This window comes from Anguilla rostrata, chromosome 3 (assembly GCF_018555375.3).
Source record: "Anguilla rostrata isolate EN2019 chromosome 3, ASM1855537v3, whole genome shotgun sequence".
In the NCBI taxonomy this organism is placed as follows: domain Eukaryota; kingdom Metazoa; phylum Chordata; class Actinopteri; order Anguilliformes; family Anguillidae; genus Anguilla; species Anguilla rostrata.
This window is the reverse complement of record NC_057935.1, coordinates 46,835,618-46,850,097: the sequence shown is the minus strand read 5'-3', so window position 1 is coordinate 46,850,097 and position 14,480 is coordinate 46,835,618. Positions and strand designations below refer to the sequence as shown.

At 36.4% G+C, this 14,480-nt stretch overlaps 1 protein-coding gene across 2 annotated transcripts in view; it reads left to right on the top strand.

The window, feature by feature from the left end:
• The window catches only part of LOC135251000 (protocadherin-9-like), a 176,521-nt gene extending 164,737 nt beyond the window's left edge, over positions 1-11,784 (top strand). For both annotated transcript variants that reach the window (XM_064327918.1, XM_064327917.1), the window contains one exon: positions 6,992-11,784. In XM_064327918.1, the coding sequence (XP_064183988.1) occupies positions 6,992-7,344 (353 nt within the window). In that variant the 3' untranslated portion in view covers positions 7,345-11,784. The remainder of the gene's footprint in view (positions 1-6,991) is intronic.
• The last annotated feature ends 2,696 nt before the right edge of the window (positions 11,785-14,480 follow it).

Sequence of the window (14,480 nt, the reverse complement as noted above, 5' to 3'; positions counted from 1 at the left end):
TACCACAGCCATGTGTTAAACTTGTACTAGCTAAGTCCACAGACTGGCAGCCAACTAAGACACGCACACAATAAACATAAATATTCTAGATTGATGACAACAAGACAACATCTGATAAATGGTCTTGCCAATTTAAGTCCAGGCTGCTGTTGTTAATGGCAGATGTTGCTGGAAACTGGCTAGAGACAGATATTCATATTTATTAATGATATAATTGAGAATAAACTGAAACTGTTATATATATATATGTAAATGTGCTCTAATTCATAAAGCACATCAGCAGACTATCTGCAAATAAGGGCCAAACTCTCAGCATTGAGTGCAAACCATTGTCACTCAAATTTCATCTGTGAAATTAATTTTCATGTCCCTGCTGCACTGTCTCTAATTCACCCTGTACAATTCCTCATGTCACCCTCAAAATAGAACTCTCCACTAGACTCCTTATGAGCCTATTACTGTGAGTTATTGGGTTGGACTCTTATACTACAAAGAGTGGGTTAGTACTGATACAATCACAATCCTGAGGCCTACCACTATCATTACATGAAAATGATTTTGATCGAATATGCCTGAACTACATATACTGTAAGACCGTGTCTCTTGAGGTGAAAAGTCTCTTGGGATGGAAGGTACCGCGTTCTTATTAGGGGACAATGAGTTTGCCACAACTGCACCTGGTCGGACTCATCAGCATAAACCACCCTGAAAGTTCAATAAAACTCTGGGAAGGAGAACTATACAATGTTTCTTGTAAGTAGTATTGTGTGTATGTGTGTCTGTACGTGCATGTTTGTGTGTGTGTCTGATATATGTTAGCCTCAAATCTAGACATTCCTAGGAAACACATGTAACTGATAGGAATATGCAGTGCATTTGTTGGATTCATGTGTTGTATAAGTTGCATTTCCATCCGGGTGACCATCAGCTCTGCCCCAAGCCAATTCAGCCTTCAAAAATCAACTGTTGGAGGACTCAGTTGGTCTGGAGTCTGTATGTTCCATATCAATGGGAAGAGTCAAATTCTCTTTATACACATAGACACACACAGACACACACACACTCTAATGTGAATGCTAATGCAGCACAAGTTCAGCGGGCTGAATTGATTCCGTTCCTGATGCGGGAAGAGGAGTCATGCCCCACTGGTTTAGAGGGAGGAAACAAATGGGCCATGTTATTAGGCAGATCCTCTCAGAGGACAGCAATTCAAGGAACACTTTAACTGGGTGAGTGTAACAACTTAATGACAAGGAATAGAATCCATTCAAAGTAGTCAACAACTTCCCGAACGAATAGTTTGCACCTGAGCGTTTGGGGAAAAATTGGCCAAGGTTGTTTGACAAAAGACACTCTTGGCAAATATCGGCATGGGAAATAGTTTTTAAATGGCATTGTATTTAGTATTATAAATGTGTCCTGAAACAAACTATTATTTAATAGTAATAGTTCTAAACTAGTAGTTTTTAATTATACAAGTACTAAACTTATTTCAACACTTGCAAAATGATGATTTTTCTTTTTCTTTTGCAGGTGACAAGGGCAATCAAATGCATGAGTCTGACAACAATTATTTTTTGAAACACAGTGCACCTTGAACCATTTAAACACTATCATTATGCGTATCACACTGTCCATCAGCTTACAAAAATTATCCACGATGCAATAATGAAAATTATTAAAGCCTCAATAATATGGTCAACAAATATATGTAGGTAGTCAAAAACATGGACAATGAATTTGCTAACAATTTGAGTGATGCGATTCATACAGTGCAGTACAGGCCTGGCAGAGCATCACCAGTGAAAACCTGGTGATGTTCATGGGACATAGACTTCAAGCAGTCATTCTTTGCAAAGTACATGTGACAAAGTACCAAACGTGATGGCTTTCATGTCCAGAACATTAACACTTTAAGTCTCACCGGCCCATATTCAAGCCAGTGAGTTTATTTGCATTTTTTTTCCATCCTGTTTTTTTTTTATGATTAAATTTTGTTTACTTAACAATTATCTGGGGGAATTATTAGTGTTGTCATTTTCGCCATTGCATACACGCCGAAAGTATCGTGTGCAAAACAAGGTTGTTATCTCCGATTTGCATAGATTCTCTGAAACAAAATGAACCCACCTATAAGTTTCTGACTAGTACTGCCCAATCAGTCCTTCAGTATGGTAAATGGGACTCGCAACAACTCAACATGGACAGTGCCAGGGGCAAGCTATTATAGTGATGACTGAGATGCATTTTAGATAATGAAAGCACGTTTCTAATGGAGTATCAGTTGTTCGGCTTCCATAAAAGGACACACGTTGTTTCTCCTGTGTAAACAAACCATGACTTTTTCAGTGAACATGCTTCAGTGAGACATGAGTCTCATAGGTAGCCACTTTAAATCATACGTCTTCCAAGAGCATATAGTATACAATGCATAGAAGTTTACACCTCTAAAGACCCATAATATTATTTGGCTGCCAAGTGTTCTTTTGTAGTCTCCAAATTGTTTTTTTGCTGCCTAGACATAGCTCAGAAAAAACAAAGCAGAATGCCCATTTTGGTGGTATTGTCATCAAATTCTAACCAGGACATTGTGGCTGTAGCTACACTGTGTTTCTAAGTCCTCCAGGCACAGCCATAAGCATCTGTATCCACAAAAAAATAAAGTAATTATGACTCTTGGAAACTAAATTCCCAAAAGTTCTCTTTCAGAAGATACCAGGATTATGATTGCTACTTAAGGGGTTAATATGTCCAAAAATGTATGGTGCCTTGAACATGGCGAATAAAAATTGCCCCTTATGAAAAGCGAGAGTCTGTTCTTTATCAACATGGGAATTGTTTGATTACAACTTGAAAAATGGAATTAAGAGAAAATGTATCTTCATTCTAGGGTTGGGTCGATTTCCGGCTTCGCCGGTCCGGTCCGTACTAGCTTAAACCGGTTTGATTTTATGCGGACCGACTGAACCAGCATTTGTCATTATGAGACGTTCTGGCAACTTAATAAGTAGCCTACATCAGCAACCTGTGCCGACGGCGCTAAATCTAACTTGTATTGCATTAGTAATAAGCGATATGGCAACATGATTAACATAATATTATGTGTGTTTATAAACGGAGCCACTAGTGTCTGAGTGCAAAAAAATAAAAAAGATTAACAGGCACAATTTAGTGCCTGGTCGCGATAGATGTCAGAAGGAAATGTCACTGACAAAATTAAAAAAGTTTGCTCTTTTTGCAGTGGTTTGGCCTGGAAACGAGCTGTAAGAGTGGAATAAGCCCCCGAAGTGAAGCACAACACTGCCTACTGATCGTAGATGAGATTGCTGTGAGGTTGCTTTCCATAGAGGATTTCAGCTGCATGCTCATATTCCTGAAAATGCTGAAGCGGTGGCTAGCTAGCTATATGTGCATACCGCCATATGAGTGCTGTGTGCGACGGCGATCGCGGCCATGACATTTATTTTGCCTTTTGTATAGCCATTTCCGTGGATAAAATCACATTTATTATTATTATTTTCTGTTAAAAACATTTAATTCATATGCAGGGAGATAGCCAACTACTTGCAAGTTAGATGACGTGTAGCCATTTACTAATATGATCACATTTCAGGCTGGAAAATACCCTGTTAAACCAGAGAAATTGCTGCGTTGTCTTAGAATCTTTGTGCAACAGAATGTATCAAGGCTGGCAGCGTCGGCATAGCAACAGACGCTGTAACGAAACGTTAACTACGTCACAATGGGTATAACAGCTGTTTTAGAATGTCATTGCATCACCCGGATCATATTTGCAGCCCTGAACAAAATTGGTGTGACACAGCCGCTCCCGAGTGGAACTATCACGTGCAAATTTGGTATTACCGGTCCGGTCCAGTATTTGTCTTAATATCAAACCGGTTTGAAAATTTTTACATCGGCCCAGCCCTACTTCATTCCAAACATTATGGAGCTCACTGTGTACATACACATATGCACATTACTGCAAGTTATTTAATGGGATACACTGGGATAGATTCCCTGTGTATTTGCATTCAAAACACTCTCAAGAGACACATTGTTTACATAAAAGATTTATGAAACAAGAATACGAATTTACAGAGGACAAACTAATCTAAAAAGTGAAATATTAAGCCAAGTACAGGGATGTGTGTGTGACAGAGAGTGTGTGTTTCCTTTGCTACTGAAACAAAGGTTTAGAAGAAGCATTCTAATTCTGTTTATGAACCACCATTCACATCCAAAGCTGCTGAAAATGCTAAAATATCTATGTTATGAATAGTGGGTTTGTGGAATGGATTTTCTGTGATGTATCGTTAGTGCTGTTATAAATGAGGGTCGCTTCTAGAGGCAAGGAAGAACTCAGAAGCTATGTATCCAATTAGGGAGATGCGCTCGCCACTACATGTGTTAAATCTATGGAGGGCGAAGGAGACCACACACCTGGTAATCAGGTGATATAGGTGTAAATATCATAGGTGCACAGATTAGAGATGCATCCATATTTTTAGAAAGACAATCACTGTTTGGCAGTACACTGACACCTGGCTGCAGGTAATAATATTCTGAATTCACAGAGGATAGTTAATTAATTTCTCATGTTGATGCGTAGTAAAGGAATATGAAAACATGTTCAACTCAGACATGTAACGTATTTCCTGCACAACTGGAACTACAGCTAGTCAGCCAAGACGTCAAAGCGCATAAGATCATAAAATGCAAACGTGAGGAAATCCTTTAAATGTGAATCAACACCTTTGCTCAGATTGTTCTTGATGAAATGATATTGAATGAGGGGTAGTTAAACTCTGCTGTACTGAAAATGAATTATGGATGGAAAAGCTTCCAGTGCCTTACAGTATGGCCACTCAATCGTGCAGAGCAGGTGTTGTGCAAGGTGAGGAACTGCAGCTTTTAAAATGGGATGGCTTATATTCACAGGTTGATCACTGAGTCTCAGAACTGGTAGTCCTCAGGCTCTAGAATCTGAGCCCTACATCAGACATGGCCAATATGCTTTGTGGCGAGCTCTAGTCATATTTCTCCCTGTGAGACTATTGCAGAGCTTTACTCTTTCTCTCCAGAGAAGCACCACAGTCCTCTGCTGTACTTAATGATAATCCTCTCCCCAGTCCTACTCTTTTGAGTCTAGGGGAGAGCAGGGCCTAATAGAACATGGAGTAAAATGTAACAGACTTTTTAGGCAAAGGAGAGACTTTTTCTATTTCAGGTTAGACTTGCAGAACTACCATCTCTTTGTCTCCAACAAATGGCAGGAGAGTTTAATAAATATTTCAGGAGATAGTCTTTTTTGGCTTTATGCAAGTGAATTATTTTTTACCAAAAGTGCTTTTCGGCGATTTTTTTAATATGAGTATGCCATGGAATTGAAATGTTTGCAATCGTAAACAGTTTTTTAGTGACTAGCAGATAGTTTTGATATAGTCAAGCTAGCTTGACTATATTTAAATATATTTAACATTAGATGGGAACCGGAGAATAATGTACAGTCTTGTGTTAGGTAGGCCACTGAAAACATATAGATGTAATCAAAACATAGATTAAAGACTGTTTGTATCATATAACATGACATTGTATTTAATTCCCTTACTTTGTGTTAAATTTTAAAGCTATTAATACTGTTAGGTGTACCCTGTGTCCTGTTCGTTTTTACTCCACCAACAGGGTTAAATGTAACATTTCACTCTCTGTATTTTTGGTCAGATTTCTAGTGAATGGTATGTCCCAGAAATCTCATTGTGGCTTATAATCATAGCCAAGGGATGTAGGTTTTAAAAATATTAAAAATGATGAATCTCTCTCTAGTAATATTTTCATAATTGAGCCAAATACAAAAACAGTTTGTTATTTCCCCACTCTCCCCAACTCGTATTACCCCTGAATAGAGAATTAAGGTTAAACAAGCCAGGTGTCCACACACTTCATTGGGGTGATTTCTGAAACAAGTAGAGGGGGGGAAATATATTTTGGAATTATAAGACTTTTTCACACAGAGCTTCAACATGAATATTTCCAGAGCTCAAAACTGAGACAATTAACTGCACACAAAAAATGGCTAATAGCTGATTTACACAAACATCTTGCCAGGCTCAATGCAGCAAGGGAGATGGGTGAAAATCAATAGAACTCATGCATAGATATGGCACCAGTTCACTTGTTTATGAATCTGCATGTGCAAAGAACACACAGTGATACTGCTGGGATATTTACCTACCTCAAGTTCACTTCTGATTGGCAGACCACTAAATGATCACTCCACTGATTTGATAGGACAATGCAAAAAATATAGGGCCTGGTTTACTAAGACCTTTAGCTTGTGCAAAACCTTTTAGCACAAGTAAAATTAATAAAACAACCAATGATTGGTGCAAAACAAATACAATGTCTACTCATTGGACATATTATTGGTTTTGTGTATGCTAGAAGGTTTTGCACATGCTAAAGGTCTTAGTAAATCAGGCCCATAGTATCCAAAGAGCCAAAACAAAATCCTATAGTGTGCAGTATGTGGTGACTGTCAATATGTTTACAAGTTGCTTTTAAATCCTCACTCTGACTTCCTTTGAGTCATTTGCTGATTTTCTTAAGTGAATACTGTATGTGTGTACCTTTAGAATTACAAACACTGCTCAATTAGGTAGTTTATTGTAATGGTCATGATAAAGTGCATCCTGCTTTAAGCAACCAAACCTTTCCGTTTTGTCAGACATGCATGTGATTGTATCACAATTGAAATTTATAAATTGTACAAAAAGCACATTCAAGTTATACAGTTAGCAAGCTGCACGAATGTTATGCACGATGCATTCTTATTGTCAACATTTTAATATTATTTGTCAATATTTTTTATGTAATGACAGAATGTATAGTTTCCTAGATTTGTTATGAATTACCTCTAGATCTGAGCAACCATTTACCACTGTATAAAGCACTTTATCATTGTATCATTGTTCTTGTTCTTGTTCCCCAGATGGTCCTCTTGGACCCAGAGGCCTAGTTGAAGCCACAGAGATGTGCACACAAGAATGCCTTGTTTTGGGCCATTCAGACAACTGTTGGATGCCTCCAAGTCTGGGAACGTATCCCTCTGATTCACCTGTTTCCAACTTTGCCAATCACAAGGAGTGGGCCAAAGAAACACTACTGACTGGGGGCACATTGACCAGGACCTGGGCTAATGATGGCTCTCGGGTCCAGTTTGGGGACAGAAAGCAGTTTGGGAGTGCTGAAGGACATTTTAACAACGCTGGTCAAATGACAGACATTCCCCTGGCGAGCCTAAAGTCCTATAAACATGCATCAAGGAGGGACAGTCCAAAGTAACACCAGCTTTAAAAAAATAATTGGTGAGGGCAATGACCTGATGTTGTTCTTATTTAAAACGATGCCATTGCTATGTGATAGGTACATGTATGAAGTAGATCTCTTGTGCTTGAGCCAGAAGTATAGTGTACTATCTTAATTATTTCAACACTATAAACCATCTTTTCAAAAAATCTACAGCTATCATTTTTCACAGGCATTTTCAGTGCCTCCTGTGTCTCCTCACCAATATTAGGATTTTTTATAACATGGATGAATTATTTTTCAGTATACACCAATATTGTAATTGTCGTTATTGAGCCGTTTGGGTACTGTAGTAATAAACGCAATTGAAGAAAAGTGACCAAGTAAGAACATGTTGTACTATTAACGTATATTGTTGAAATGTTTGTAAATAGGACAGTTTCATACTAACCAATTTAATGCACTTCTTATACATATTTAAAGTAGGACCATGTTTTTTGTTTGTTACATCTTGTTTAGCATTGCATTTTATTTTATTTTTTTTTAAAGTAATATTTTAGGTATTTCCAAAGCATAAGGAACTGAATATTTACATTAAAAACAAAAAAAACACTTGTTTGTGGGGAAAAAAAAATAAATAATTGTGACCATAAATCAGATCTTTCTTTAAACAAACAGATGTAATATAGTTAAACATGCCAGAATTATTTATATATGTATAAATATGTATAAAATGGAAAGAGTTGGGCCTTATTGTGTGATTTAAAGAAAATACAAGAAAACTTTGCTCACAGGGGAAATTTATTTTTTTCTTTTTAACCTGTTGAATTTAATTGGTAGATAAAAAATAAAAAATCACGAAATGTGTTCTAAGGGGAATGGGTTAACATTTAATTAACCAAAACTGCAAGTGGAAAATTGCTTAATATAGATGTCTTCGAAAATGTATGGCAACTTTAAGGCCTACATTTCACTATTGGATGTTACTGTTACCCTTTCTCCCAGTTCAAGGTTTTCTTGAGTGCCAGATTTTTCATCTGTTGTGCCTTCATATCTTCATATCGAGTTTTGTGTTAATAAGAATGACCCAGAGATCTCACAGACAAAATTGCACCACCTGTAGTGCAGTGATACTCCAATACATGTCCTAATGAAGTAAAATAAACTGGCAAAATACCTGACTAATCACTATTAATAATTATTTAGCATTCATTCACATATAATTATGGAACTATGCTTAAATTGTGGTATAGGTATGTTTGGGCAATGTATACATTTCATTCAGCTAAGTAAATGTTTTCCGGCACAATATGATTTGTTAATTGAGATTGTGAAATATTTAAGGGGGTTACTCCTATTATGGAAGAACTGAAAATCTGAATTCGTCCAACATTGCAATATTTTGCTTTCCTCTCAGTTTTCCTTGATAAACTCATATGCTTTAGGTGCATGTCTCTTCATTGTACGTATACATATAGATTTAAATAATAACAATGTGAAGACTTTAAATGTTACCAATTTATTGTAAAAAAAAAAAAAAAACATTGCTTTGTTTTTTTATTTATTTATTTATTGGCCTTCTGTCATAGCATTTTATTGTAAGTAAATTATAGGACCTGTGTACATTGCAGTCCTTCAATATTTGCTCAAGAAAAGGCTTTTTGAGTCATTGCTTCTGAAACTGTTTCTGAATTCTGAAAATCTCATTATGATTCATACCCATTTCTAGATTTGTTCTCCAGTTGATCACAGCCAGGTACTTTGATAAATTTCCACTGAATTACAAGGTGCAAAAATGTCGCTGTCACTGAAATTCAGGTTGTACTGCCAAGTGATTTGAAAAAAAAAACGATTTATTTGAAGACATTATTCACTACTAAGCTTGAACTGCTTAGCGTTTCCTTAACAATGTTGATATTTCTTAGTTCATTTTATTTATTATATGTAGTTATATTCAAGTTTGGAAGTCTTTTAATTTGGTACAAGGAACCACCATTACACTATAATATTATTGATAAATATTGACACAAAACGTGAAATGGCCCTTCACACAAGAACCCCACTTCTAGCTGTGGAGTGAACCAATAAGGATTAAGAATATGATGGAAACAACCCCACTGTGCTTGCCTTGAGTGTCAATCCATTATCCACATTCATTTATCCAGTAGGATAGGATAAATGGTTGAACTGAAATTCTGTCCACAAAGAGGCAAACGTGACACCACAGACTGGAATATTACCATTTCAGTGAGAGCATGAATATTTTGACCTCAGGATCAGCAGAAATTTAGACTGTGGTATATCTAGTGAGGATGAGATGGAAAGGATAAAGATTTTCTGTGGCCTGCATTTCTATGTACCAAGCCTCGGTTACTCTAATCCGTTATCCATAATAAAGCATACAGTATGCCTTTTCTCTCCATTCACTTCTAAGCTGTGGTGGCTGAGGGTTAGTTTTTAATTAGTCACAAGCAAAAATCTCGATTACCAGACATAATGAAAAATGTAAATAGTCTCAAGTTAAAGAACTAGCAAAAATTCACAATTCATATTTTCCTGACCTTGTTTCAACATACTATAGATTACTTTCCATGCTAGATCAATCTATTACAAGCAACCGACTATCAGTATAATGGCACTCTTCACCTAGTCAAGAAACATAATGTTTTCTGGTTTATATTTATGTTATATTAATGTATTTAATGACATAAATATTCCATATTTGTCTTGTTTCTCAATGATGATCTTGGATCTTGATAGAACAAATTTAGATTTAATCCACTTCATAGTTGTTACTATGTGCACTGAATTTGTGGACCACATCTCAATTGTCCTAAACTTATGTAAATATCAGCCTGACTAGGGTGACACGGGATGTGGTTTGCTAATAAACCAGTGATCAGCTACTTCTTATGATTTAGTGTAGTTTGGGCTCCAATTGGAGGCAATGATACAAGTCAACTGAAAAACTGACCTATTGTTTAATGGTGGCTAAATCTTTATCGACCCAGATTACCTCATGTGATAATAAAATGGTGCAGAAGGATAGAATAGATAGAATAGAAGGTTAATAAAATGTATTAAACAAAAAAAAAACATCTGAATTAAAATCCTAAAAGGCTAAATATAGGAAAAGGGGACTTAATGTATAGTCATGTGCGTGTTCCCCAGTACACAAGGAGGAAATATGAATCCAATTTTAGCATGTGGGGAATGGCATGTACAAAGGGCTACTGAAGTTAGTGACATCTAGCTAATCTCAGTGCCCCTTGGCATTCTAAATATGCAAGACCATATATCAAATGAGTATATATTAGTGAAGGAGAAATCGCATGCACAGATCTTGGTTGAAAGGAAGGCAGATTGTAAGCTAATGTTAAGAATAGAGTAGCTATATGTGTGAGCTAGCTATGCGGGGCTAGTTGCCTGTAGCTAACTAACAAGTAATCTGATATAATCTAAAACAGCTGGATCTCTGTTGTCCTGTCTATAAAAGCCAGTCTCCATCCTGGTTTTCTTGCAGATTTTTCCACCCTTTGGGTAAGCCTGGAAGCTGGGCTAGCTCGCTGTCGCAGGAATGCATATAGGATACTCACGTTTATTTGTTGCCATTTTGCAGAATTATATCAACATGTAAAGTTAGTAACTAAACTGATCCCATGTGGATACAGTTCCTTTAGCTTACTTGCAGTATAACTAACATGTTTATGCTAGAGTTATACACCACTTGCTGTGGCTATAACTCAAGAGAGACAGAGCATCTCGATGTGTGTTCCTTGACAGGCAGGCCTTTGCTCACTTTAGGCCTATGCCCTTAGAGGCAGTGCCTTGCGCACAGCTCTCCTGTTGAGCAGCAAATAAAGAAGATGAACATGTACAAGAACACAGATTTTACAGGCATCCACAGGGAGTACCCAGCCCATGTGACCAGGTTCTCCCATCATGTAATCATGACCTCAGCCTGTCCTGTTTATCCAAAATGTCCCTACACAAGTATACCCCAAAAAGTATGACTTGAAGGATTTTCGTTCCCAGTTAATCAATAATGGCAACCACTTTTACATTAGTGAATAATGTCTTCTAAACATGTTTCAGGTAGTCAACAAACTCATAAAACATTTACCAGTGTAAAAATAAATACACATTATCTCAGAAGCATGTAGAGCATAAAATACATTTAAGGCACGATGGCCACTTTCAACAATGGAGTAGCATGCAAAAAGAAATGTGTTTCAATTAGGTTGCAGTATTTTTAAACAACTTGTATATAATGGGGGTAATCATTTTGTTCAATTCCATGTTTTTGTCAAAATGTAAAAAGAAATCCCTATGGATTGGATTGAATTGCATACTGCAGCATATTTGTCAATTGTGGGGGTGTTTAACATCAAATATTTAAACTATTACCCTTGTTATTGCTATACAAGTATCATGTTGTTGCAATAAATGTTTTCAATATGTTCAAACTTGTTTTGCACCGTTTAATCACAAAATTTTACTTGTACAATTCTACAATATTTTGCAATCTGTCAGGAAATACAATAACATAGAACCAATATATTTACATGCATCTGTTTTATGATGACTGATTTTTTTCTTTTGTCTTCCTTTGTTTTCTCTAAAAGCACTAAGTAAGTTTTCACAGGAAATGCCAACCTGGTCTCACAACCAATTTGTATCCATTTGACATAAAACGTAACAATGAATTTCTCAGAATCAATACGAGCCAGAATGAAAATGTACATTTACAGAAAACCTTTTCTATTTTGTAATTGCATTTTAATGCAATGTGAATCATTTTATAGCTTTTACATCTCTTCTTTATCTGTTCCAATTGTCCTGAGCAAACCTGTCTGATTTAAATAATAAAAATAAAACTTTTTTTTTTTTTTTAAACTTTGAATTATCTGTTTTGGAACCTACGAATGATGCAATTCAGAAGAAATGGGTGGCATTTAAAAAAAAAAAAAACTATGGCTACACCGTCATGCCCCATCCACGCAATCCATACAATCCTGAGGTTTTCTTCCTGTGAATAGGGGCAATATTGTTAAATATAACATTGATGCACATTGACATACTGTTTTAACACAAAATCTAAAGACAGTGCTATGAATTGGAAAAATCTATTCTTAAATTATCTGTAATCAGTGAAAATGTTATAATACGCAACAGTACTTATCTTGTAGATTGACATTCTATTTCTGCTGCGTGCTATGCTTGGCTTAAACTAACAATAGCAAGAACAATACTAAACATTTATTTCACCTTTTTTCTATGATTTTTGTATGAGAAATTCTCTTTAAAAATCAGAGGTTCCAAAAAGTTTATTCAACGAACCAGACGAGTTAACATACAAACACTGAACCGTGGGAATTGCAGTTCCTCAAAGATGTTAACGGAGAGATTTACAGGCTCTGACGGCCAGCTCACAAGCTAAACTATTCATCATAATACTCACTGACCTAAATGTACCTATAGCTGGCTTGCTACGTAGCTGGCTATGCAGAACACAGCTGGGTAGTTTGCTAAGTAATACAAGACAATAAAGACAGGAAAGAGATGAAAAAGCTAGAGAATGATTAATATCACATTAAAATGCAATTATGAAATAAAAAAGGGTTTTCCATAAATGTACATTTAAAATGAATATCAACATTCGCTAACCTTTTTATTTATTCACTCGTAAAAGAAAAATGGCAGATTATGATTCTGGTTCATATTGATTTGGAGAAACATGTTATGTCATGTGATGTGAACAGTCCATCATTCATAGTATAATGACAAATTTTGTGGGATGGGAATTCATAGAATAGATACAAATTGGTTGTGAGACCAGGTTGGGAATACTGTAGTTCAGTAATGTAGAGGACAGTGGCACAAGTTGAAACTAGGTTGGGAGAGCAAAGCCTGATCCATGAAGACATACTCTTGTGAATTGGATAAAGTCTGTAAAAATGGCACAGAACAGAACAAAGAAAACTGCAGTTTCCTTTTATGCCACACATTATCCCTTTAGAGATTCAAGGAAAGATCTCTTTTCTCAGGAACAAAACTTAAACTGTATAGGGAGTTGAGTGATCATGACCTTCTTGTCTTCTATATAACCAAGTGTACAGTTATCCAGAAAGGATAACTGGCGAAAGAAACTTCAGGGGGCCTCTTGAATTCACAACTTGAGGTCATGACCTACACAACAAGTAACACCCAACTGGCGGTCTAAAATAAAAAATAAAAAAAAACACACAAAACACACACAACCCATGCCAAGACACCAGGCCCATAATCCCTGATCTCACTCCAGTGAAGGCACAAAAGACTGTAGCAAGACTAGATGAGAAAATAAGTTGCTGGCCACTGAGAAAGACAGAGAGAGTGCAAGACAGTGAAGCTTGTCTACCTGAAGGTAAACTTGTCTAGTTTTTAACTCGGCTGTCTAGAATGGTAGAATGAAACAATGTCCTCGGGGGCACAAAAGAAGGATCCTTGCCAGAAAAATCCAGCAAACTTTCACATATTTGAAAAAAAAAAAAACAGACAAACACATACAAGTCGTCTGCACCCAAAATATACCGACGTGTGAAATTTCTCAAAAATTATGTATCAAACATTCTATGCACCGAGCTTCAATAATACATTTTTTTTTTTTTTTTTTTTTTTTTACATAGCGGGGCATGTTTACATAACATTCAGTTTGTTAATAATTTTGTGTTTACTAATAAAACATTTACAACACAATACCTCAGTCTTTCTTTCTGCTCATATAACTGGCACCTCAGGTGTTTCAGGAACTGGGAGTGCTGCAGGCCATTGGACAAGGTCAGCCCCACTCATAGGCAGGGTGGCAGCTGTGGATCATTGCATATATCAGAGGTTCCAAAACAGTTCATTCAAGAACAAAATTAGTTTACATACAGACAGTGCATTGAATTGTGGGAATTGCAGTTTCTCAAAGATGTTAACGGGGAGATAGCTTTTTCATAAATTAGATCTGCTCGGTTCTCTGGCGTTATATACGTTACTAACAACAACAAAACTAAACATTTATTTCACCTTGGGTTTTGTATGAGCAGTTCTCTATACCTAAATCAGAGGTTCCAAAACAGTTCATTCAAAGAACCAAACATGTTTACAAACAAATATATTTGCTCAGTTCACTCGTGATATACGTT